At 39.9% G+C, this 25,859-nt stretch overlaps 1 protein-coding gene across 4 annotated transcripts in view; it reads left to right on the top strand.

Annotated features, from left to right (window-relative positions):
- The window catches only part of LOC122551600 (myosin light chain kinase, smooth muscle-like), a 422,603-nt gene that overhangs the window by 231,624 nt on the left and 165,120 nt on the right, over positions 1 to 25,859 (top strand). For all 4 annotated transcript variants that reach the window (XM_043693744.1, XM_043693745.1, XM_043693743.1 and 1 more), the window contains one exon: positions 823 to 957. In XM_043693744.1, coding sequence (XP_043549679.1) covers positions 823 to 957 — 135 coding nt within the window. The remainder of the gene's footprint in view (positions 1 to 822; positions 958 to 25,859) is intronic.

The raw sequence follows: 25,859 nt of genomic DNA on the forward strand, positions 1-25,859 counted from the left end.
GTGGAAACAAGCATTCAGTTCAATGTTTGTTGGCTGTTTTTCCAAATGCTTTCATAACTTCAGCCGCACCAGAACTGCATTAGTCTACTAATTTTGATGTGTAAGTTTTGAACAAAGTTATTCATTAGTGGAACCATTACAGTTCAGACAGACAAAAATATAAACAAAGAAATCCCTGGTCACATTTCTTGATGAATATTGATGTGATCACATGACACTACCATGTGTACTATATTTGTAGATGTATTAGTGATAATTCAGTTAAACCCTGCATTAAAATAACATCTGGGCAAATCTGTTCATGCAATAATGTTGACAACAATAATTTCTAAACTATAGACAAGGTTTCCTGATTTTACAGCATAGTTATATGATTTCATATTTCCCAAATTAAGTTGACTGGCAGACAACTTGTTTGGTCCTTTAAATTAATGCTGTGGGATATATCTGCATGAATGCTTGCTTCAGCTGAGACAGGCTGTTTAAAATAAGTTAGTTAATGCTTCTGCTTTGAGAAAAAAAAGTTGTATCTGACAAATTAATTAAACTTAGCATATTTGTATTCCACTTTAAGTTCAAGATTTTAATTGTATTATTTGAATTCAGGAAGCTGTCAACTAGCTGAAATGAGGCAACTTGGACATTACTTCCTGCCAGTATTACAATGATTCCTACCCCAATACTTTATTAAAGTGAGAAGTGTTAACCAAGTAAATTATTTTGGAATAATTGTAGGAAGGCTAAATTATACATCCAAAGCATGCAAATGTAAAGAATCTATGTACAAATTATGATGGGCTGTTTTTGATTAATCGATTTAAGGCTCCAAGGAAGAGGAGGTACCACCATTTTTCACTAACGTATTGAAGGAATGCAGAGTGAGCGAGGGTGACGATTTTTTTCTGCAGTGCTCAGTGGACGGCAAACCTCAGCCTCGGATTACCTGGCTTGTGAATGGTGAGAAAAGCATCTCCTGATGGGGATTCATAAGGAGTATATAGTTCAAGCGTTAGTAAGTTAATAATAGCCAATCTGCAAAGTTCAAAATTAATATGCACTTGGGTAGCTTATGATTTGTAAGGTTCTTTGTATAAAGCTGCTAATATATTTCTGTGAATCAATTAAGTCATTGAAATGTGTGCATATGGGTATTTATTGTAGTAAAATAATTTGACTTGTGTCAGACATTATCATAACAGGGGATGAAACGTCTGCAACACAAATTCCCAGCTCAGCGAACAGAACCACAACAACGAGCACCCGAGCTACAAATCTTCTCCCAAACATTATCATAACAAACTGGCAAGTAGTTGCCAACTGATCTCCTAAAGTCATACTTGTAATGGTTGGATAACTGCAACATTGTGCCAATATTCGTAACACAAAATTGCTCCAAAATTAGTATCAATGAAGCTGCCAAAAATAATTCCAGGTGATTTAATATATGGGAGTGTTCTCATGAAATCTGTAAGTTGCGTGTGAAAAATACTAATTCATAATATGGGTGTTACAAACCATTTTTCTACCTTCTTTGATTGCTGTGGAGTTACTTGTTCTAGTGAATAAGAAACTTATTTCTCAAAATCTGTAATTGGGGCATTAATGGTTAGCCTTGGAAAATTTATTACATTTAGAAAATTAAGATATACGAATAAAGTGATTTCTATCATGTGTATTCCTAGGTACCAAGTCATAGTTATTTTGTATAAGAACCATTCATATTACACATTGATAGTTTTTCACCAAATTCATAATCTTATGCTGATGAGCCATTCTTTTTCCATCCATACACCAAATCAGAAGTAATTGTCATAATTGTTCCTTTTAAATCGAGCTACAATCTTAACATCACATTCTTTAGCTTTTCCTTGGAGCTTTTCAATGTTCCATAGATTGAGATTTCCATTCAGGAAGTTCAAGTGGACAGTTAAATGACTTATTCCACTTTATTTTATTAAAAGTAATACACACTATCCTCTGATTTTTTTAAATCCTTACCTACAATAGCAGTATCTATGGATTTTCATAAGGTTTGAAGTTAGTGTAGAATTTCATCTGTTCTTAAGGTGCAGTTCTAAAACAATGCCAGAAGGAGTCTCCAGACTATTATTCGATACTTCTGCTCTTCCAGCACACAAGTCAAAAATCGGCCTTTTAAAATTCAGAATTAAATGTAACCTGTAACACCATTAATATAGCCATACCTAATGTTTAGCAATATTTATATTTAAAAAACATTGTTGTTCTTTTCTGGCTTATGATAATAAACCTCAAATTGAATAGGATGTATTCTTCCTAAATTCCCTATACCATGTATTCAAGTGTATGACCATTTCAAATTAATCTTGCTTGGTGTTATTTATAGCTAGTCAAGGGATTAACGCTTTAATTAGGGCAGGAATATTATCCCATGTTACACAGAAGTTATTATTCTATTATTGAAGTGCAAGTATGTTTAGTTGTATTTCCCTCAGGCTACCAGGTCTCTCTTGCTGTGCCTTCTTGAGGACAATTAGAGGTTAATTATTTTGAGAAAATCATAGAATCAATTAAAGATCAGAAGAAGGGAGCTGAAAATGATGCTGCGATTCTTGAATTCAATTGAACTCTTTTCCTCAGGAAGTATTGTACATTAGAAATGATTGGAATTCCTTTCTAAACCAAAATTTTTGAGCGTTGTTGAATACAACATACATATTTCAGAACTTTTATACGTTTGGATTTTTAAAATTCATGCAAGTTATGTGGCCATGCCAGCTCACTACATTCTATGATGAAGGTTGCAATTACTATCCTGTTAAAATGTGGGAACTATAGGGCCTGCTTGGTCTAGTATGGTAGAGAAAACTCATTTCCTAGGTTAACTAAAAGGTCTCTTGATGTTAACAAGATACAGTCCATTACATGTTAGCAACTAGTCTCAGCTTATGTGATTTACAATGCTATAGAAACTTTGAGATGACCAGATGTTTGGTCTCATTTTTTTGGGTGAAGCATTATCTCTGAGTGAGTTAATAGTCCTGACCCTGTACTTGACTTCCCTATTTGAGTGTGGCCATGTTGTTGAGCTTGTGATATGTTTCAATACAGAACTGGCAGCAAATTAGCAGAAGCGCCCATCAGCAAACTGTGGCGCATTATCCGAACCAGCTCATCAGGGATACCATGTGTTGCAAATATTTCATACAAGACTCTGATAACTGCATCTGTAGCTGTGCTATGAAGCTGCTTAACCTCTATCCATTGGGCTTAATAATCAGTGTGATGAGCTCAGAACTTCCATCGAATATAAGTAGAACTGTGGCCATATATTCCCATGATACAGGGAGGAAGGTGGTGGGTATTTATAATTCTTATTGCTGTGGTCTGCAGATAGTGCAGGTCTTGCAGTTGGTGATGAGATCCTTAAAGTCATTGGAGATTTCAGGCCGCTACGCTGCTGACAAAGTGTTCCTGTGTAGCAGTCCTATGACATCTTCATGAAAGCAAAACGTCGGGATACATGGGTCCTTTTCTGGTTGGCAAGTAGTAAGTGGTGGGTCACAGGGTTTGATCCTTGGGCCCTAACTATTCACACACTATATTAATGACTTGGGTGTAGTGTTAAAAATTTACTGTAGCCAAATTTACAGATGACAATAAAATAAATGGGAAAGTATGTTGCAATGAAGAAATAGAAATGAAGTTTAATGGTGCGTCCATATATGAGGTTATCCATTTGGCCAGGGGAATAGAAAGGCAATTTATCATCAAAATAGAGAGAAACCTCAGTTGCTTCAGTGCAAAGGGATCTGGGTGTCCTTGTGCACGAATTGCAGAAAACTAGAATGCTATTACAACAGTAATAAGAAAGACAAATGGAAATTTAGCATCTTTTGCAAAATAAATAGAGTATAAAAGTATAGAAGTCTTACTGCAACTGTGCAAGGTATTAGTGAGACCAAATCTGGAGTATTGTATACAAGTTTGCTCCCCTTCTTTGAAGAGGGATGTAGTTGGAGAAATTGGAGACACTTCAGTGGAAGTACACTAGATTAATTCCAAAGATGAGGGGTTTGTCTTATGAAGAGAGATTGACAGTTCAGGCCTGTACTCACTCGAGTTTAGAAGAATTGGAGTATAAAACATGCTAAAGGAAATTGACAAAGTAGATGTAGAAAAGGTGTTTCCACATGTTGGACAATCTACAATGAGAGGTTATAATCTTAGGGTAAGGGCTAGCAAAGTTAAAACAGAGATGTGGAGAAATAATTTCTCTCAAAGGGTCATGAATCTGTAGAATTCACTCCTCCAGAGTGTTGTGGATGCTGGGACATTGAGTAAATTTAAGGCGGAGATAAAAAGAATTTTAATTAGTAAGGGGTTGAAGAATTATGGAGTGTTGAGGTCGAGTTGAGATCACCCATGATGTATTAAATGGTGAAGCAGGCTCAAGGGGCTAAATGGTTTCCTTCTGCTCCTTGGTCTTATGTTCAAAAGGAATAGGCCATGATCCTAAAGAGACAGGCTGAGTCCCAAAGGGACAGGTCACTATTTTAAGGAAACAAGCTGTCATTTTGAGGAGATGGGTTATTTAATCATAAAGTTTGTACAGTACACTTAGTGATCCTTTGGTTCATTGTGTTTGTGCTGGCCGTGAATCATCCGTCTATTCTCATCCCATTTTCCAGCATTTGGCTCACAGCCTGATATTCTTTCGTGTTTCACGTGTTCAGCTGAATAGTTCTTAAATGTCTCGAGGTTTCTGGCCATAACATATCCCCAAATTACTCTGTAAATTGATCCTTCCATGAAGGGGTATAGTTTCTCCCTCTGTTTATACCCCTCAGAACTTTGTACGCTTCAATCAGCTGCCCCATTGGCTTTCTCTGCTCCAGGAAGAACTGTCCCAGCCTGCCCGGTCTCTCTTCATGGATGAAATACTCTGGCCCAGACTACATCCTGGTAAATCCCTGCTGCGCCCTCTCTAGTGCAAACACATCTTTCTTGTATGTGTTCAAGGTTGTGAAGGGGTAATGGATAGCAGTCTGTGCTTTTTCCATGTTCTAAACTGTAATCTGAGCACAAATCATAAATATGTACAAGTCACTTTAGCCATCCGTCTGACTATTAAACAAGTTGACATTTTATAGCACCTTTCATGCATAAAATGTCCGACTGAGCATTGGGTATTACCAAACAAAATTTGGTACTGAGCCGTAAGGATGTACTAAGGACAAAGAGCAAAATGTACGACTGGAGTTTGGAACCTTCAGCTGTTGTCCAATGCTTTGAGGTTCTTGCACCTTGTGTAGCCAAGAAATGCAAGATGAATGAACAAAGTGACCATAGCACTGGAGTATAAGGGGCCCTTCAAGTGCTGGTTGTATCAAGGGTTGTTGTAGTAGTATGGGACAGTGCAGTTGGAAATAAAGGTATTGAACAAGGATGTCTTGCTGCATTATACAGGGCCGTGGAGAGGCTGCACCTGGACTATTGTGCATTGTTTTGGTCTCCTCTTTTAAGGAAGAATGCTTTGCTATAGATGGAGGGCAGTGAAGGCTTACCAGATTGATTCCTGGGAATGCAGGACTTACATATGAGGAGCGATTGTATGAGTTTGGGTTATATTCAATGGAGTTTAGAGAATAAAATTCTAACAGGACTAGACAGGTTACTTGCAGGAAGGATGTTTCTGATAGTGTTGGAGTCCAGAATTAAGGTTCATAGTTTAAAGCTAAGGGGTAAACCTTTTAGGACTGAGATGAAAAAATATTTCTTCACCCAGAGAGTGGTTATCCTGTGGGATGTGCTACTATAGAAAGTGGCTGAGGCCGAAACATTGTGTCTTTTCAAGAAGGAGTTAAATATAGCTCTTGTGGTGAAAGGAATCTAAAGATATGATGGGGTTTGGGGGTGCAGGGAGTTATGGTATTGAATTGGATGATCAGCCATGATCACAATGAATGGTGGAGCAGGCACAAGGGGTTGAATGGCCTACTCCTACTCCTACTCCTATCTTCTATGATTGCATTACTCTCTGCAGTCAAGAGCAGAAGTGTTACCTGTCCAGTGCCAGGCTAAAGAGCATCATCATCCTCAGGGATGGAGAGGAGCCTAAAGTGAGGAGACAAATTAAAAAGTGAAGAATGTTTGTTTTGGAAGTGTTGCAGTTGAAGGTGAGAATATTTGAACAGTTTGCATGTTATGTTCACTTTGGTGCAGCTTAGTGAGACCACACAGTACCTCAATGAAATAGAAGGCACAAAGGGCATGTTTGGGGACAGGGGTCTTTAAACAGAACAAAGAAACAGAGTAATGACTAGTGAAGGCGTTACTTTTGGCTGAAAGTGAATAAAATAAGAGCTGAGGATGAGGTAAATATTTCTCTTTTCACAATGGGGTTAGTTGATTCTGACATTGTGTCTAAACAGGGTTGGCCGGGAGAGCCCAATGCTGTATTCAGTCCAGAGATTCCAGACTGCTGTAATGTCACAATCAGTTATGGAAGTTGTATTCAGCCAAAGAAAGTGGTATGACCTGAAGCAGCTTGCAATCTTGTCCCCTAGCCATTGTAAGCATTGCACAAACTTAAAATTTAACCTTAGAGATGTCTTCTTGGGAGGCTGAGAGAACAAGAAAGTCCCAGCCAAAGGAGTACGTTTTCACTCTGGTGTGGAGAGTGTGCTAACTCTCAGGCCATAAGAAGGCACTCACAACAGGCTGGATAGTGATCACGGCACAGGAAGGCAAGTGGATCGACAGGTAATTGTTGACAACATCCATGTGAGATCACTGCAACATTCTAATTATCTGGAGCAGTCAGAGACAAATGTTTCTGAATTTTTTTTCCCCTGTATTGTTGCAGGGAAACTCTTCTGTCTGTCCTGGGAGATGAATTAATTGTGAAAAGCATACATACAGGTCTGCACACGTGTATTTCTCTTTATAGGCGGAGTGGAGAGCGTGTAGTTATCATATTCCAGGGATCATGAGTATTAAGATAGGTTTGGTAGACTGTCATTCCTGCCAATCACCTTGTTATGCACACGTTTCATTCCATCTCTTAGTGCCACCTGACACTGAAGTAATCTTGTTCTTGTAATGATTCAGTTTCCACTGTACATTATAGTTGGTGCTGCAGTTCATTATTGTGATGAATCAATCCCAGAATAAAGAAATTATTTAAGGAAGGTGGTAAGGAAAAGCCAGGGAACTATAGACTGGTGAGTCTGATGTCAGTGGTGGATACATTGTTGGAAAGGATCCTGAGGGACAAGATTTGCATGCATTTGGAAAGGGAGGGACTCATTAAGGATAGTCAACATTGTTTATTGCACGGGAAGTCGTCTCTCACTAACTGGATCGTGTTTTTGAAGAAGTGACAACGAAGATGGATGAAGGCATAGTAGTAGACTTCATCTCTGTAGATTTCAGTAAGGCATTCGACAAGGGTCTGCATGGTAAATTGGTTAGCGAGGTTAGATCACATTTAATCCAGGGGGAGTTATCCAATTGGACACAAAATTGGCTTGAAGGTAGGAAACCAAGAGAGGTGGTGGAGGGCTATTTCTTGTACTGGAGGCCTGTGACCAGTGAGGTGCTGCAAGGATTGGTGCTGGGTCTGCTGCTTTTCATCATTTGTGTAAATGATTTGGATGTGAATACAGGAGATATAGTTCATAAGTTTGCAGATAACACTAGAATTGGTGGTGTAGTGGACAGCGAAGAAAGTTATCTCAGTGGACAATGGGACCTGGATCAGATGGGGCAGTGGGCAATGGAGTGGCAGATGGAGTTTAATTTAGATAAATGTGAGATCTTGTATTTCAATAAGGCAATTCAAGGCAGGACTTATACAGTTAAAGGTAGGGCCTGGGGAGTGTTGCTGAACAAAGAGACTGAGAGGTGCAGATGTACAGTTCCTTGAATGTAGAGTTGCAGGTCAACAGGGTGGTGAAGAAGGCATTTGGCATGTTTGCCTTTATTCGTCAGTGTACTGAGTACAGGAGTTGGGACGTCATGTTGCGGCTGCACAGGACATTGGTGAGGCCATCTTTAGAACACTGGATTCAATTCTGGTTGCCCTTCCACAGGAAGGATGTTGTTCAACTTGAGTTCAGAAAGCATTTACAGGGATGTTGCCAAGATTGGAGGGTTTGAGCTGTGGGGAGAGGCTGGATGGGCTGGGGCCTTTTTACCTGGTGACCTTATGGAGGTTTATAAAATCATGCAGAGCATGGTTAGAGTGAATAGTAAAGCTCTTTTTCCCAGGGTGGGAGAGTTCAAAGCTAGAGGACATAGGTTTGTGGTGAGGGGGAAAGATTTAAAAGGGACTTGAGGGGCAACATTTTCATGTAGAGACTGATGCATGTATGGAACGAGTTGCCATAGGAAAAAGTAGAGACTGATACAATTACAGCATTTAAAAGGCATTAGGATGGGTATATGAATAGAAAGAATTTAGATGGATATACTGGCAAATGGGACTAAATTAATTTAAGATATCTGGTCAGCATGGATGAGTTGGACCAAAGGGTCTGTTTCCATGCTGAATAACTCTATGACTCTAAGTGAAACTGAAATGTACTTGTGTGTCATCCACAATGATAAAGTACTGTTGTTGCTCCAAGTATGTTTTCATGTCCAACCTGGTGTCACTTTGGTCTGGTCAGTCTTCAAAATAAGTCTTCAGTTGACAGATATTGAGATACCCCTGGTCTTTTATCTGCTTCTGTCACATCTGGCTCTGCTAATTGTGGTTTGCTGGCCATTGGGCCTCAGTGGACTGATGTGATTTTGAGTGTAAAACCTAATATCATGGTGAGTAAGGGCTGTAGACCATTGCTCTGCAGTAAGTCCCATGCTGTTTTCCCTGCATACTTACTGATTTGTGATCAAACCTCATGAGGTGAAGTTGATATCTTTGTTTTGTTGGAGGCATCCTTGTTAGTTTCTTCTCGTTTAGTAGAGATGCTAAACGCTTGCAATTCATTCTATGACTACCTTTAGATGAAGGATGTGTTTTGAAAATCTCTCGCAAACCCATATAACTGAGAGCACCTTCTTTGTATTCAGTGCGTGCTGTATTTATGTATCTGATCATGCTGTGAAGCGTAATAAACTGGTTTGCAACATCCATTCAGTAGCTCTTGGAAGAACCAAAAATGCAAAAGATTCTCCACAGATTTGGCAATATCCATGGAAAGACAAACACTTAATGTTTGGAGTTCAATATGGCCTCTTCAGAACTAAAGAGGTCTGGAAAAGCAATGGGTATTATGGTGTAGAAAAGGGACATGGAGGGGCAAGATGTAATTGTAAAAGTGTGACAGAGCAAAAGGCAATGGGCACACTAATGGTAGGAGAGAAGAGGGTTCTAGTGGTTCAATGGTAGTGCCCTTACCTCAAAGCCAGAAGTTCTAGGTTCAGTTGCCACCCGCTTTACCGTATCATAGCAAACTTAAACATTTTGATTAAAAATATCTCATAGAGAAATGATAGAAATGAAGAGTTTATGTCAATGCCATGAAGCAGAAAATAGGTCAGCTCTGCTGACAGCAAATGAGACATGGGGAGTTGGGGAGAAAGGTGGTAATCAGAATGGAGGACAGAATTCATGCTCTTAAATTGTTGAACTTAGTGTGGAATAGAGAAAGCTGTAAAGTTATTAAGTGGAATAGCACCACATTTTCCACTAACCATCACTTCCTCCCTTTATTTCTTTAGGGTACTCCTTAAAAAAAAACTGCCTTATCATCATCTGCAGTAATATCTTCTTTTGTGGCTCTGTATCAAATTTTGTTTGCCAGTACCATAGTAAAATGCCCTCTGGCACTTCACATGTTAACAGCAGTATAAAAACAAGTTGTTGTTTCATGAAGCACTGATTTGTGAGACTTGAACTGAAGATTTCCATAAGATATACCCTGGAGTCAAATTCTTGTAAATTCTGAAAAAGGGAAAGGCAGGTTCCAGCATTTTCCTTTTCTGGCTCAGTGCACACAGCTTGAAAATGTTGTGTTTGGAATTTGATACAAGTGATATAAAGCTTTTGATGTTAATTCAGCTGTCTTAACTTGTCTCCAGCTACTGACTAATTGATTGCAATTATAGTCAATGTAAAAAAAATGGCACAACCATAAAGGAACAGTGAGGGATGGGTGTCAACAAATCTAAATTTTGGAAGTTGGTAGGACAAGTGGATGAACAAAAATGAAATCCTGGCTTTATCGTTAGAGATATAGAGCACAGAAGCAAGGAAGTTATGCAAAAACTGTATAACTAATTGATTTGGCCGCAGCTAGAGTATTTTTTCCAATTCCAGGCTCCCCACTTTAGAACAGTTATCAGTGCCTTGGCAGGAATGCAGAAGAGATTTACTGGAATCTGAACATGTATCAGGGATTCTTGGTTTATCAAACTGGGATGTAAACAAAAAGTGCTTGAGAAACTCAGCAGGTCTGGCAACATCTGTGGAGAGAGAAACAGTGTTAACATTTCGAGTCTGAGAGAAACTGGGATTGTGCACCAGAGGGGTAGATTTAATAGAGCTATTCAGAATTATTTAAGGATACTTTGTATAGTATGTATTCTATGAGGTCCACCTGACTGACCTCATTGCAATCACTACAGTGCTCCTCTTCTGAGTCCGAGGGCATAAACCATTTCTTTTTTATTGTCAATCTTCCTGATGCATTTTAGCACCGGGTCAGGTTCATCCAACTCTGCCTCTGATACAAGCAGCGTGTAACACACTGTAGTTCACCTCTTGCTTCCGGAGCATTTGGGAGGAAATTCATTCTCCTCTTCAAGTGGCAAAGGCATCAACGTGGGCGACATCTGCTATGTCCATCTCAGAATCTGAGGTATCTTCAACACTTGACAGAGAGAGGACCCACGGGTTCCAGAACGCTAAAAATCGCACAACACCAGGTTATAGTCCAACAGGTTTATTTAAAAGCACTAGCTTTCAGAGGGCTGCTCTTTCATCAGGTGGTTGTGGAGTATAAGATCATAAGACACAGAATTTATAGGAAAAGTTTACAGTGTGATGTAACTGAAATTATATATTGAAAAAGATCTGGATTGTTTGTTAAGTCTCTCATCTTTTAGAATGAGCATGTTGGTTTCAGTTCTTTCATATGTAAATCCCAGAAATTTTTTAAAAGTTACATTCTCAAGTGAACTTTAACAATTGGAGTCATGAAGCCCAGATAATGCATTGAAGGTGTGAGCTGTCCTGTGTGAGGCTGTCTATGCCACAATGGTCAAGCTGATTCTAATCTAAAAACGGATTTACAGAATCTAACATGGATTCACGCAGTTTTTGAGCAAAATAAAATATATTTGTACACAGATCTTTGAAAGTTGCCACCCAGGTAAATAGTGCGGTGAAGAAGGCATACGGCGTACTGGCTTTTATTGGTAGAGGAATTGAGTTCCGGAGTACTGAGGTCATGTTGCAGTTGTATAAGACTCTGGTGCGGCCGCATCTGGAGTATTGTGTGCAGTTTTGGTCGCCATACTATAGGAAGAACGGGTGCAGAGGAGGTTTACCAGGATGTTGCCTGGTATGGTAGAAAGATCGTATGAGGAAAGGCTGAGGCACTTAGGGTTGTTTTCATTGGAGAAAAGAAGGTTTAGGGGTGACTTGATAGAGGTGTACAAGATGATTAGGGGTTTAGATAGGGTCGACAGTGAGAATCTTTTTCCACGTATGGAGTCAGCTATTACAAGGGGGCATAGCTTTAAATTAAGTGGGGGGTAGGTATAGGACAGATGTTAGGGGTAGGTTCTTTACTCAGCGAGTCGTGAGTTCATGGAATGCCCTGCCAGTAGCAGTGGTGGACTCTCCCTCATTATGGGCATTTAAGCGGGCATTGGATAGGCATATGGAGGATAGTGGGCTAGTGTAGGTTAGGTGGGCTTGGATCTGCGCAACATCGAGGGCCGAAGAGCCTGTACTGCACTGTATTCTTCTATGTTCTATGTTCTATAATTCTGCAAATACAAATTCATCCCACAAACTTACATGTGTATATGTGCATATGCGTGTGTGAGACAAGGGTGGGGGTGGGGTGCATGGGGGCTATGAGTGTCTGTAAGAGAGTGTGTGCATGTGTGTGAGTGTGAGTGAAAAGGGGTATAAGTCTGTGAGAGGGTGCGGGTGCATGTTTGTGTGTGGGAGTGTATGTGTGAGCGTATGACAGAGGGTCTGCACGAGTGTCTGGGTCTGTAGGAGCCCATGGTTTTTGCTGCAGACCCAGAGGAATTCATCAGACAAATGAGAGTCCGGAAATTCTTTCAAAATGCCAGCAGTGATCCCAGTGAGCCCACCGAGGAAGCGGAACAGTCATCACATTACATTTTATTTTGCTTAAAAATTGCATGAATCCATGTAAGATTCTGTAAATCCGTTTTTTTAGATTAGAATCAGTCTGACCATTGTGACACACACAGTCTCACACAGGACAGGTCACACCTTCAATGCATTATCTGGGCTGTCGTGACTCCAATTGTTAAAGTTCACTTGAAAATGTAACTTTTAAAAAAGTTCTGTGATTTACATATGAAAGAACTGAAGCCAACATGTTCATTCTAAAAGGTGAGAGACTTAACAAACAATCCAGGTGTTTTTCAATGCATAATTTAAATTACATCACACTGTAAACTTTTCCTATAAATTCTGTGTCTTATGGTCTTATTCTCTACAACCACCTGAAGAAGGAGCAGCACTTTGAAAGCTAGTGCTTCCAAATAAACCTGTTGGACTATAATCTGGTGTTGTGCGATTTTTAACTTTGTACATCCCAGTCCAACATCAGCATCTGCAAATCATGGGTTCCAGAACAGTTAGAAAGGCTGTCGAGGAGCCAGGCATAATTTGCTCCCACACCGTTTGTGAGTGGGCAGTTTTCATATGATCCACGTGCTTGTTCAGGACTGTCACACCTACCCGAACTGTATACATCACTGGACCTGACCTTGTGCTGACCATACCTGTTACCCATGCAGGACCATTCCCAACCTCATCCCCAAAGTAAACTGTCTCTCTCGCTTAGCAGTCTTGTATCCGGCATTGGTGTTCCTGATGCTGCTTCACCCTCCCTCACCAGGACCGGGAAGATCAGGTTTAACCTGAGGCAGAGTCTTCTCCACAGTTGCAATTCTGCTAGAGCTATCCCTGTCATTGCATGAGAGGTGGTCCTATCATCAAATAGGAACTAGGACAGTTTGGTATCTAGTGAAGCTGTCGACTGTTTCTTTAAACCTGTCTTCAAAGATTGGCCTGCCTTCAAATTTTGACCTGTGCTTTCTGCCAGACAATTGGATGATGGATGGTATGAAACTGACCCTATATGTCGAATGCCATTTGACTTTAGGAAATATGCAAATTCCTTGCTGGTAAACAATGGCCTGTTGTCCGCTTCCAGTGTCTGTGTATTGCAAAAGATGCATGCAGTTTTACTACTGCCAGTAATTTTTGTCTTTGTTGCCACCCTGAGCACTGCCCCACTGACTTGGCTATGTCTGCACCCAATTGTCGCCAACAGACATAATACCTCGCCAACATCTTCATTTCGGAAATCTCTGGATGGTGCTGCTGGAGTTCAGCCAGTATCTGATGTTGACCTTTACTCAGGACAATCACTCTTGCTCCCCATAATAATATGCCATCCTCTACTGTGGTGTGGTATCTCTGGGTCCAAAAAGGTTTCAAATCTATTTGTTACGGCCTTTTAGTTTCGCCCACCACCACCAGATGTTTCAGTTTTTCACGGCATCCAAAGTCTGATATGGTCAGCTGTGACTGGAATTGTGTCCATAAAGTTAAAACCCTTATCGGTATTAATTGTAGCAAACACAAGGATTATGACTCATTATAAGGGCTACGTTTGGTAATGTATACTGGAATCTACCATTGAAAAATGAACCTTTCAATAATAAAGTGAAGTTCTTGAAAAACATCATATGGGAGATGCTTCAAAAGAACATAGCTACTTGCAAAGACAACAGAAACGAACAGAAATACTAAAGTAACAGTTTAAGCACCTGGTAGGAAATGTGATCTGATAAGTGACAAAGACATCTGAAAGCAGGAGCACAGGGCCCAGATAGTCTTAAAGGCGGCTGGTTTTAAAGGGAGAGGGGGTAGGGGTGAAGGTGGTCACGAGGATTACTTTTTTTTAGACTTAGATTACTTGCAGTGTGGAAATGGGCCCTTCGGCCCAACAAGTCCACACCGACCCGCCGAAGCGCAAACCACCCAGACCCATTCCCCTACATTTACCCCTTCACCTAACACTACAGGCAATTTAGCATGGCCAATTCACCTAACCTGCACATTTTTGGACTGTGGGAGGAAACCAAAGCTCCCAGAGGAAACCCACATAGACACGGGGAGGATGTGCAAACTCCACACATTCAGTCGCCTGAGGCGGGAATTAAACCCGGGTCTCTGGCGCTGTGAGGCAGCAGTGCTAACCACTGTGCCACCATGTCGCCCACAGTGAGGGAAAATGAAGGCAGATTCAAGGTTACCTTGAGGAGCCCATTGGAATATACCTGCTCCTAATATTGTATAACAAAAGGTTTTTTTTAACTTGTTTTTCTGGGCTTTTGTGGATTTACCTTATACCATGCCCTGTTCACTCATCACCCCAGTGCTTGATGATCTTCATTTGCTCACAGTATTTCAATGGGTCAATTTTAAAAATCTCCTACTATTTTCAAATCCTTCCATGGCCTCACCAGTTGCTATCTCCATAACCCCTTTTTGACCCTACAAGCATCTGAAATATCAATGCTCCTTCAACTCTTTTCTCTTGAATTATAATAGTGCCAGTATTAGTGGTTAGCCCTTGAACCACCTCTGGTGTTCCAGTCCTGAACCACTTGGCTCCTTTACCTTTTTCCCTTGCTGTCTCTCCTTAAAACCTAACTTTTTGACCACTCAACCTAATATTTCAGTAATTGCTTTGTTGTCAAATTTTGTGTGATATGGCTCCTGCAAAGTGCCTTAGGATATTTTATTGCCTTAAAAGTGCCACATAAATACAAGTTATTGTTGTTATATCCAAAACCCTAACACTTTCTCATGTCCAAAGATGATCAGGTCCTGAGCTACATGTTAATGAGAAGAAGCCAGACAATTTTGGATTGGTGTCCTCACAGCTTGAAATTTAAAAGCTTCAGCATGGCTACTTTATGGTGGGAAATCAATAGATAAGGAATACCTCTTTGCCATTTTAACTAACCCTTTTGGGTTTCTACTGAAAACAGTTGGGGGTGTTAAAGTTCAATTCACAAATTTTGTCAAGAAAGGAGAGAAGTTTAGTTGAAGAATCAGATTGAATCAAGGCAAGTCAAAAGATAAAGGAGGTCAAGAGGAAAGTAGAAGGAGAGCGTATACCAAATAAATCATATGAGAATACATCTTTTCCAAATTTATAACAACAAAAAGAGCAAGTTAAAATTTAAAATCCTTATTTATTTGCCATGCAAGCAAACGAGAGACAGTTAATGTGTTAAATGAAAACTTGGGAGTTTAAATTGGGATATTGTCAAAATTATATCATCTATTATTACACATACACTATGTATGTTTAAAGTTAAAAATCACACGCCAGGTTATAGTCCAACAGGTTTAATTGGAAGCACACTAGCTTTCGGAGCGACGCTCCTTCATCAGGTGATTGTCTGATTGGACTATAACCTGATGTTGTGTGATTTTTAACTTTGTACACTCCGGTCCAACACCGGCATCTCCAAATCATGTGTATGTTTAAGCATTTTATCATACTGGAATATTTGTGGAAAAGGCTAGCAATCAATATATCCTTAGGACAGGTAATCATTATGCACCATCACTCTTCCATTGCTGGAATTGAATATTTTCATCATGATGTCCAAATCATATCAGGTAGCAAGAAAAAATTTTTGCGGTGACTTGTCTAGTCGAATAAGTTGACTCCAATTACTGGGAGAATAGATAAAAGTAGTTTGTAATAATAGTTGGTCAGGTGACACATGGGAAAATGCAGATGGTTCTGGCTGCTGTGACATAGGAGTGAAGCAGGCTTCATGATTTTATTTCAGCATCTATTCTATGTATCAATTTACATGAGAAGAAGAGTTCCCTGAAATTTTCATCCTAAGTATGCCTTCTTATCAACAAGAAGGAAAAACCAATAAATCTTGTGAATAACACATACAGTTCTGACTCATCTGATATGCTTCAAAATAGTACATCCAAAGGGATCATGTCCTATTCTTATTTTTAAATTTCATTTTCCCTCTGGGGACCTGTGTTGGCTAAGATAATATTTAGGGTTTACCTTCTTCATGCCATTTACTTTCTTAAATACCTCAGTAACGTCACTCAAATCTGAAAGTCTAACTTTCTCTAGCGTTTCATAATTCAGAATGGTATGGGTTACTCAATGGCTAGTTTGGTAGGGGAACGCAGGAAATCTAAGGAAGTGCAGTCCCAGGAAAAGATATGGATGTGAGCAATCATTGAGATTATCCATGCTGGAGTGGTTTATGTGAGAACTCCAAAATTAGGATTTCAAAAGTGAAGAAATTCCATCTAAAGTTTTAATAAAACCTACAATTTCGTCAACCTCTTGGAGTTTCTTTGAAATCCATGAGATTTGTTTTGACCACTTTTGAAGTTTGATGCATTCCTTTTGAATCTGATTACATTATGTCTATTATCCATATTTACCTCATGTTCGTATTGGGTATTAGAATATAAATCTTATTTTTATATTAGATCGCATTGCTCTTCTAACTTTGTACAATAATGTTTATTTTTGTTTGTTAAAAAAGCATGGATTTGCATGATATTGTTTCAGTAAGTGCCTGGTAGGCAACGTTTTGTCTAGCTTAATAAAAACGTTACTGGTCCCTAGTCAGGTTATAACATAAATTTGGTAATCTGACTGATTCCATAACAAATGTCACATTTCTCTGTAATGATTATAAGATCCCCATAGTTTCTGAAAAAATCCTTTGCACAGTTTCTTGAAAGTGGAGTTGCAAGTAGGCAGAGTGCTGAAGAAAGCATTGGCATGCTTGCCTTCATTGGCCAGTGCAATGTATGTAGGAACTGGGACATCATCTAGCAGCTGTACGGACATTGGTGAGTTCATTTTTAGAATACAGTGTTCAGTTCAGATCTACCTGCTATAGGAAAGATGTTAACCTTGAATGGGTTTAGTTAAGATTTACAAGGATGTTGCCTAGATTGCAGTGTTTGAGCTTTAGGGAGAGGTTGAATACACTGAGGATATGATTCCCTGGAGTGTCAGAGGCTGAGGGGTGACCTTGTAGAAGTTTATAAAATCATGAGGGGCATGAATAGGGTGAATTATGGAAATCTTTTCTCCTGAGTAGGGGGGTCCAGAATCAAAAGGCATAGGTTTAAGGTGAGGGCAAAAATTTGAAAGGGACCTGAGGGCAACTTTTTCTCAGTAAGCAGTGTGGTTCATGCATGGAAAGAGCTACCAGAAGAGATGGTGTGGAATATGGTACAATTACAACATTTAAAAGGCATTTGGACAGATACATGAATAGGAAGCATTTAGAGGGGTATGAGCCAAATGCTGCCAAATGGGACTCGATCTGCTTAGGATATCTGTTTGGCACAGACGAGTTGGACCTAAGGGTCTGTTTCCATGCTGTATAACTCAATGACTCTAGAACTAAGATCGGAGATCAAATAGTCATCTTTACAGCATTCAAATATATTTTTGTGTCGCCATGAACAAGACTTGTCTACTATTACTGGTCACTTTTAGTTTGAGATTGATTTTCTCAACCATTTGGTCTAATTTTTTTTTCATTCATTCACGGGATGAAATGCTAGGACAGCATTTAATGACCATTCCTAATTGCCCAGTAGGGAGTTAAGTGTCAACTACATGGTTGGTCTGGAATCACATGTTGGCTAGAGCAGGTAAGGATGGCAGTTTCCCTCCCTAAATGGCATTAATGAACCAGATAGATTTTCCCCCTGACAATCAACATTGAATTCATTTGACTCTTAATTTCAGATTTTTTAAAAATTATATTAAAATTCCACCATCTGCCATGGTGGGATTCGAACCCAGTTCCCCAAAACATGACATGGGTCTTTGGATTACAAGGCCAGCAACAATACCACTAGGTTGTTGCCTCCCTACATGTTCTGGTTATGTTGCTCAGCATTTTATTTGTTTTGCCTTTCAAAATAGTATTCCAGAAGATATTATAAAGGAGTTGGCACTTCCATAAATAGTGGAACAACAGGACAAAAGGGCACAGGACAAAGATTGCGAAAAGCTAATTTAGTACAGATGTTAGGAAGCATTTCCATATTGGGAGAGTGTGATCAGAAGCTGCGATTGGTTGCCAAAAATGATTTTTTAAGCCAACACATTGAAGTCATTTAATATACAGACGCTGTAACAGGAAACTCACACAGTTAATATCCTCAAAGGATGAGATCAAAAGCCTATCTTGCAATTTTGTGACTTGAACTATTAACAGCTGACTTTCACCCCTCAGTTTCATTGGCAACAATGAACTAAATATTGCATGTTGATATTTACTTTTCTCTCAGCATTTAGTTCACATTTCAATTCTTAATGTATACATTATGGGGTTCAAGAAAAAAAGTCTAGATACAAATGTCTTGTTTCATTTCCTTAGCACCTTAGGGAGACAGGGGAAGAAATCTGGAAGAAAATTTGGAAAGGTAAGAAAGCCTGATATTCAATCTGAAGCAAAGTGGGGAAGATACAGGCAATGTTATCTCCCACAACTCATTTCCATTCAGCAAATGGACCTGCCTCCCATTTGTGTCAGAAATCAGGCAAATTACCGGCAGGATGCATGGAGTTTCTGAAGCAACTCCTCCTTAAAGTGACAATACACTTCTGAATATAAGGTTAAATTTGCTTACTTGGATTTTTCCTTTCCAAACTGTAGCATGAAGCAGGCCCAAAAAAATGCCTGAGGAATTTGTACCACTAGCTTCACACCAAAGATCTGGGCTCAATGTACAAGGTGCATTGATGCCAAGTCCAGCAAGTACATGCCTTCACCCCTGCACCTCTCTAAATTGCAGCTGGCAACACATCTCTCAGACCTCCTGTATCACGCTCCACCATTCTCTCACCTCCTTCACATTGTTCAGCTTAAGGTTACAAGGGAATGCTGCCACATCTCTACTTCAGTTCCAAACAAACTTTCCTTACTTTCCTATCTGCACATCAGGTACAACACAATCTCTCTCTCAAAGTACAACTTCATCCAAGATTAGTTCCTCGTAATGCTCATTCTTCATATTCTGTGCACTTGCCTTTCAGTTTCATTACCTCCCCATCCAGATTCCACCTTGCTTCTTCTGCACCTCTCAATATGTGCATCATATACATAAGCCTTACACATTTCCACTTCCCTTTATAAACAGTAATTCATTAACTCTTGCCCTCTCTTGCTGGAGGAAACAACACAAAACACAAGGAAAATGACCACGATTGCAGGAAGGAATTACTAACATCATTGCTGCTCTCACCCATGTAAAGCAAGAAGCTCTGCAAACTAGTGACCATTCAGAAATATGAAGACTGGAAAGTACAAATGAAAGAATACCAGAACCAGGTATTACTTGCGATCCATAACTCACCTCAGCAAATTTCAGGCAAGCTTGACATTTTCAATCAGGATTATCAAAACTATCATCTGTGTTTGACCAGCTTCTATCTGCTGTTCTCACTCTTGGCTTTTTTTTCTTTTGGGACCTTGTCAGCAAAAAGAGACTGTTGCAGAAATACCCTAAAGGAGGACAATCATTAAATATATCAATAGATTCACTATCCTTTCTTCCACCAGTTCAGGTGGTAGCTTTCTATCATCTGCTGAGGCTATTTCAGATCAAGCACCTTATTTGAATAGAATTCATAAATCTTTCTTTAGAAAACACAATGGGTTGATCAGAATACATACAGTGATGACAGCAAGTGACAGCAAATTAGCAATGGTCAACAAGCATGAGATTGAATTTTATTCACAAAACTGACTCATACATTAAGCACAAAGTGCCATTGGGGGCCAGCAAGCTGCAATTGATTTAGCCAGATCCAATAGGAGCAGTTGAGGGACCAGACATTTCTCCACATCTGTTGGTCTTATGTTGAATATTGTCCAGACTAAAAGACTAGCTGGTTGGCCAGGAAAACACATCATTAAACCAACAGCACTTTACAAATGTGGATGTCATGCTAACATATGACGAATGCCTGGTCACTTTATCTCCACTTTGGAATGATGCTGGAGATCAGAGGTGAAAAGTGTGGTGCTGAAAAAGTGCAGCAGGTCAGGCAGCGTTCAAGGAGCAGGAGATTCAACATTTCGATCACATTCCTGATGAAGTACTTATGCCTGAAACATCGACTCTCCTACTTCTTGGATGCTGCCTGGCCTGCTGTGCTTTTCCAGCGCCTCACTTTTCGACTCATAGTTGTTTATACCTTGCACGATGGTTGTCACAATTAGGATAGGACTAATAGGGGTATAGAGTAGGGACTTGAACTGTACAAGATGCTGGGGAAACCACATCTGGAGTACTGTGCTGCAGTTTTGTTACCCTTATTTATGGAAAGATATCATTTCATTGGAGGCAGTTCAGAGAAGGTTCACTAGGATAATCCCCGGTATGGAGGGATTATTTTATGAGCAAAAAGCTAAACAAGTTGGCACTCAACCCACTGGAATTTAGACAAATGAAAGGTGATCTCAGTGAAACCACAAGGATTCTTAAAGGGCTTGACATAAAAGGGCATCAGTTTAGGACTGAGACGAGGAGGAATTTATTCTCTTAATGTTGTGAGTCTTTGGACCTCCTTACCAGAGAGAGCTGTGGGGCAGAGGCTTTGTGTATATTTAATAGAGTCACAGGGAATCTGACCCTTTGGTCCAATTTGTCCATGCTGACTAGATATCCTAAATTAATCTAATTCCATTTTCCAGCATTTGGCCCATATTCCTCTAAACCCTTCCTATTAATATACCCATCCAGATGCTTTTTTAAATGCTGTAATTGTACCAGCCTCCAACACTTCCTCCAGCAGCTCATTCCATATATGTACCACCCTCTGTGTGGAAAAAGTTGACTCCTTATGTCCCTTTTAAATCTTTTCCCTCTCATCTTAAACCTATGCCCTTTAATTCTGGACTCAGTTATCCTGGGGGGAGAAAAAAGCCTTGGCTGTTCACCCTCTCCATGCCCTTCATGATTTTATACAAGTCTATACACTCCTCAGCCTTCGACACTCCAGGGAATGTTGAGGTGGATAGGTTCTTGATCATTGTGAAAATTAGTGGTTAAAGGGAATGGGCAGGAAAATGGATATGTGGAATGCCAGATCAGCCATGATCCTACTGAATGGCAAAACAGGCTCAAAGGGCCAAATGACCTACTCCTGTTCCTATTTCTTCTGGTCTTAGGCACTGATCAGGGATCTGAACTGAAAAAGTACACTCATCCGAATAGTTGCAGGCTGGGGATTGTGTATTGTTCGTACTAACAAAGAGGTCATACTAAGGAACTGCAAGAACTTTACTTAATTATATGTTAATTGTCTATCAATTATTGATTGAGATGAACCCAATGAGGGCTTTGATAATGAAAGAGGTGTACGGACCTCAGACTATCAAGAGAAAGGATTAAAATCAATGACCTTCTCTTCGCTGTCCCTTTAAAGTACCAATTTTTCAGGTCTGGAGAGAACATCTTCCAAGAGAATAGTGAAGCCTCTAGATTTCCTATATTTTACGGTCAGGACTGGGTAGGTAGTGGGTGGGTTGGGGTGGCAGGGAGTCGGGGATGCTGTGTGGAGTATGGGGTATTGGTAAAAATAATTCTATACTCAACCATACATTAATAATTGGAAAATTCTTTGGGCAGGAGATGTTAGGAATCAATCTGAAAGGGTTAAAATCATTACCCAATAAAGTACCAACTTTAAGAGAATGAGAGATGATCTTATTGAAACATATACGATCCTAGTGGGACTTAATAGGGTGAATAACAGATGGATGTTTCCATATGGGCATAAAACTGTGGGGGACTTTTTTTAACAAAAAAATGCCTCACTTTTAAGGCAATGATGAAAGTTTTTCTTTTTATCTGAGGATTGTTATTCTGTGGAATTCTGTTCTCTAGAAAGCAATGGAGGTTGGGTCATTGAATTTATTCATGGCTGAGTTAGTAAGAATTTTTGATAGTCAAAAAAAAATCATTGGTTATACGAGCATACAAAGTAAAAGCAGCAGTAGGCCACTTGGCCTTTCCAGTCCATTCCACCATTCAATTAACTCATGGCTGACCTGGTTGTGACCTCAACGCCACATTCCTGACTGCCACAATTAACCTTTACCTGTGGTGTTAATCAAGAATCTATCTACTTCTGTCTCAAAAAGATTCAGTTACCCTGCAAAGGATTCAGTTAACCACTTCCTTGGGAAAAGTTGAAAGACACATAATGGGAGAGCAAACAAAATCCCCATCCCAATCTTTATTGGAAAACCCCTCATTTTTAATAAAACAAAGAACTGCAGATGCTAGAAATCTGAACCAAAAACAGAAATTGCTGGAGAATTTCAGCAGGTCTGGCAGCATCTATGCAGAGAGTTCTGAGTCCGGTGAGATCACGTCAGAATGGATAAAAGGTCTGAAGTAGGGTCGTCAGACCCGACCCATTAACTCTGTTTTCTATCTATAAACGTGACCAGACCTACTAAGTTTCTCCAGCAATTTCTGTTTTGGTCCCTTATATTTAAACTGTGTTGTCTCTGGTCTCATCCACAAGGTCAAATATCCTTGCACATGACCTGTCAAGCACTGTCAGAATCATATCAATTTTAATGAGGTCACCTCTCATTATTCTGAACTGTAGTGGTTATTAGCCCAGCCTGTCCAATCTCTCCTCGTAACACAACTCTTCCACCTGAGTGTCAGCCGAGAAACAGCCTCTGAACTACTTCCAATATATTTACATACTTTTGTAAATGAGACTAAAACTGTACACAGTACATCAGATGTGGACTTGCCAATGCTCTAAATACTGTAGCAAAACACATCTCTTTTTATTTTCCATTCCCCTTGCAATAAATGACAACATTCCATTTTTCTTTCTAATCATTTCTTGTTCCTTGCATACTAAATGTTTGTGATTCATGTACAATCAGATCCTTCTGTACCTCGGATTTCTGCGATCTCTCTCCATTTAAATGATATGTTGTTTTTCTATTCACCCTGACAAAGTGAATAAATTCTCATTCTCCCACATTATACCACATAAATTCTATATACCATTTTTGCCCACTGACACAACCTATGTATCCCTTTGTAGCTTCTTACTTCCAGCCTACTTTCCCACCTAACTTTGTATCATCAGCAAATGTGTCGGGTGTATATTCAGCCCTTTCATCAAAGTCATTCCTAAAGATCATAAATAATTGAGGCCCCAACACTGATCACTATGCATACCACCATCACACCTTTGCCAACCTGAAAATGATCCATTTATCCCCACCTCCTGCTTCCTATTTGCCAATAAGTCCAGGCTAAAATGCTATTCCCATATGATGAGCTCTTCTGTTGTATCTTAAGTTTTGATGTGGCACTTTGTCAAATACGTTCTGAAAATTGAAGTACAGCTCTGCCACTGGTTATCTATATGGCTTATTATTTCCTCAAAGAATTCTAACTAATCAGTCTAAATAATTTCCCTTTCACAAAACCACGGGAGGTCTATCTGATCGCATTAATATTTTCTAAGTGCCCTATTTTAAGCTCTTCAACAACATGTTCTAACATTTTGCCTCTGACAGATGTTAATGACATTTAGGTTTCTTTATGTCTCCCTTCTTTCTCAAGTAGAGGAATCACGTTCATTATTTTCCAATCTGATGGGACATTTTCCAAAATTCTCTAGAGTTTGGGGCAGCACAGTGGTTCAATGTTTAGCACTGCTGCCTCACAGTGCCACACACCCAGATATCATTCCACCCTCGGGCAACAGTCTATGTGGAGTTTGCACGTTTTCCCCGTGTCTGCGTGGGTTTCCTCCAGGTGCTCCAGTTTCTTCCCCCAGTACAAAGATGTACAGGCTCAGTGGGTTTGTCATGGGAAATGCAGGGTTATAGTAAAAGGGTAGAGGGGTGGGTCTGGGTGGGATGCTGTTTGGAGGGTTGGTATGGGCTAAATGGCCTGCTTCCACACTGTGGGGATTCTATGATTCTTAAATTAAAAGTAATGCATCTACTATATCAGCACACCTGAGAATCAGGGACTTGTCAGATTTTAGTCCTAATAGTATTCCCAGTGCGCTTTCTCTGTAATTGTTTTAAGCTCCTCGCTCTCACATTCTGCTTTACAATTTTGGGGGGATTTTATTTATATCCTATACAGTGCATAAAACATCTGTTCTATTCACTAGTCATTCCCTTATTTTCTATTATTAATTCCCAGACTCTCTGTCTCAAGAGAGAGAACCAACACTGACTATATTTATTCTTTGTTATTTTTATAAACCTATAAAAATTCTTACTATCTATTTTTGTGTTTGAGCTAGCTTTCCCTCACTCTGCTGTTTCCCTTAAAATTAATCTTTTATCCCAATCTTTATTGTTCTTCATATTCTGTCCAATTTCCTGAACTGCTACTCATCTTTATGGACAAGGTCAGAAGTCACATGAAACCAGGCTATAGTCCAACTGGTTTGTTTGAAATCACAAGCTTTCAGAGCACTGCTTCTTTGTCAGGTGAAGTGGGCAGTGCTCTGAAAGCTTGTGATTTCAAATAAACCTATTGGACTATAACCGGGTGCTATGTGACTTTTGACTTTGTCCACCCCAGTCCAACACCGGCACCTCCACATCATGGCTACCATCTTCATGAATTTATTGTTCTGTTTACCTTCCCAATATTTTCCAGGTAACTTTTTGCAGTCAGACACTGTGAGGCCCTGTGGAGATTGTCCCACTGGCTTCAAACTAGTTCAGGGCTTCTCAAACGTGTGGAGCAGGACTCCAAGTTGGGTCGTGAGCTGAGCTGAGTGTATGAAGTGCTGAACTAAGCAATCTTCCAGCTTCTGTCCATCACAAGATTCAAAATCAGATTAAGTCTTATCCGCTTCCCTCTGGTCAATGGTGCCATTAGGGGCTTATTTTGCTTCTGGTGCAGGTCTTTCACTTTGGCTAACTTTTGTCAGTGATCTGCACATCTCATGCGATCCAAACTGTGATTTGGTCCCAGCGAGATGAACAGAAATTGGGGAGGCGCCCTAAGCTCCATCCATTTCCATGAGGATTTGGCCAGCTTTGGGCTGTCCTCACCCAACATTTATGTTAGTTACCCTCATTAACAATGTATACTTTGCTCTGACAATGTAACAGAATGTTATAGAATGTTTTTTAATCTGGTTTTCCAGATTAGCTAAAATTTTCCTCAGTCTTGAAGAAACATGATAAAACTATTGACTTTTCCTGCATCTATGGTTATTTCAAATCTGGCAACAATCGAGGAAAAAACGGATATCCGCCAAAAACGGATACCCGCGCAACTTCATCAACAGATGCCTAAGAGAAAGACCACGGAACGAGGACATACCACAACCAAAAGGACTAGCCACACTACCATACATCAGGAGCATCTCAGAACTGACAGCCAGACTACTGCGACCCCTAGGACTCATAACGGCACACAAACCAACAGCCACGCTCAGACAACAACTCACCAGAACGAAGGACCCAATACCCAACATGAGCAAAACTAATGTAGTGTACAAAATACCATGCAAGGACTGCACAAAACACTACATAGG

Source organism: Chiloscyllium plagiosum, chromosome 7, assembly GCF_004010195.1.
Source record: "Chiloscyllium plagiosum isolate BGI_BamShark_2017 chromosome 7, ASM401019v2, whole genome shotgun sequence".
Classification (NCBI taxonomy): domain Eukaryota; kingdom Metazoa; phylum Chordata; class Chondrichthyes; order Orectolobiformes; family Hemiscylliidae; genus Chiloscyllium; species Chiloscyllium plagiosum.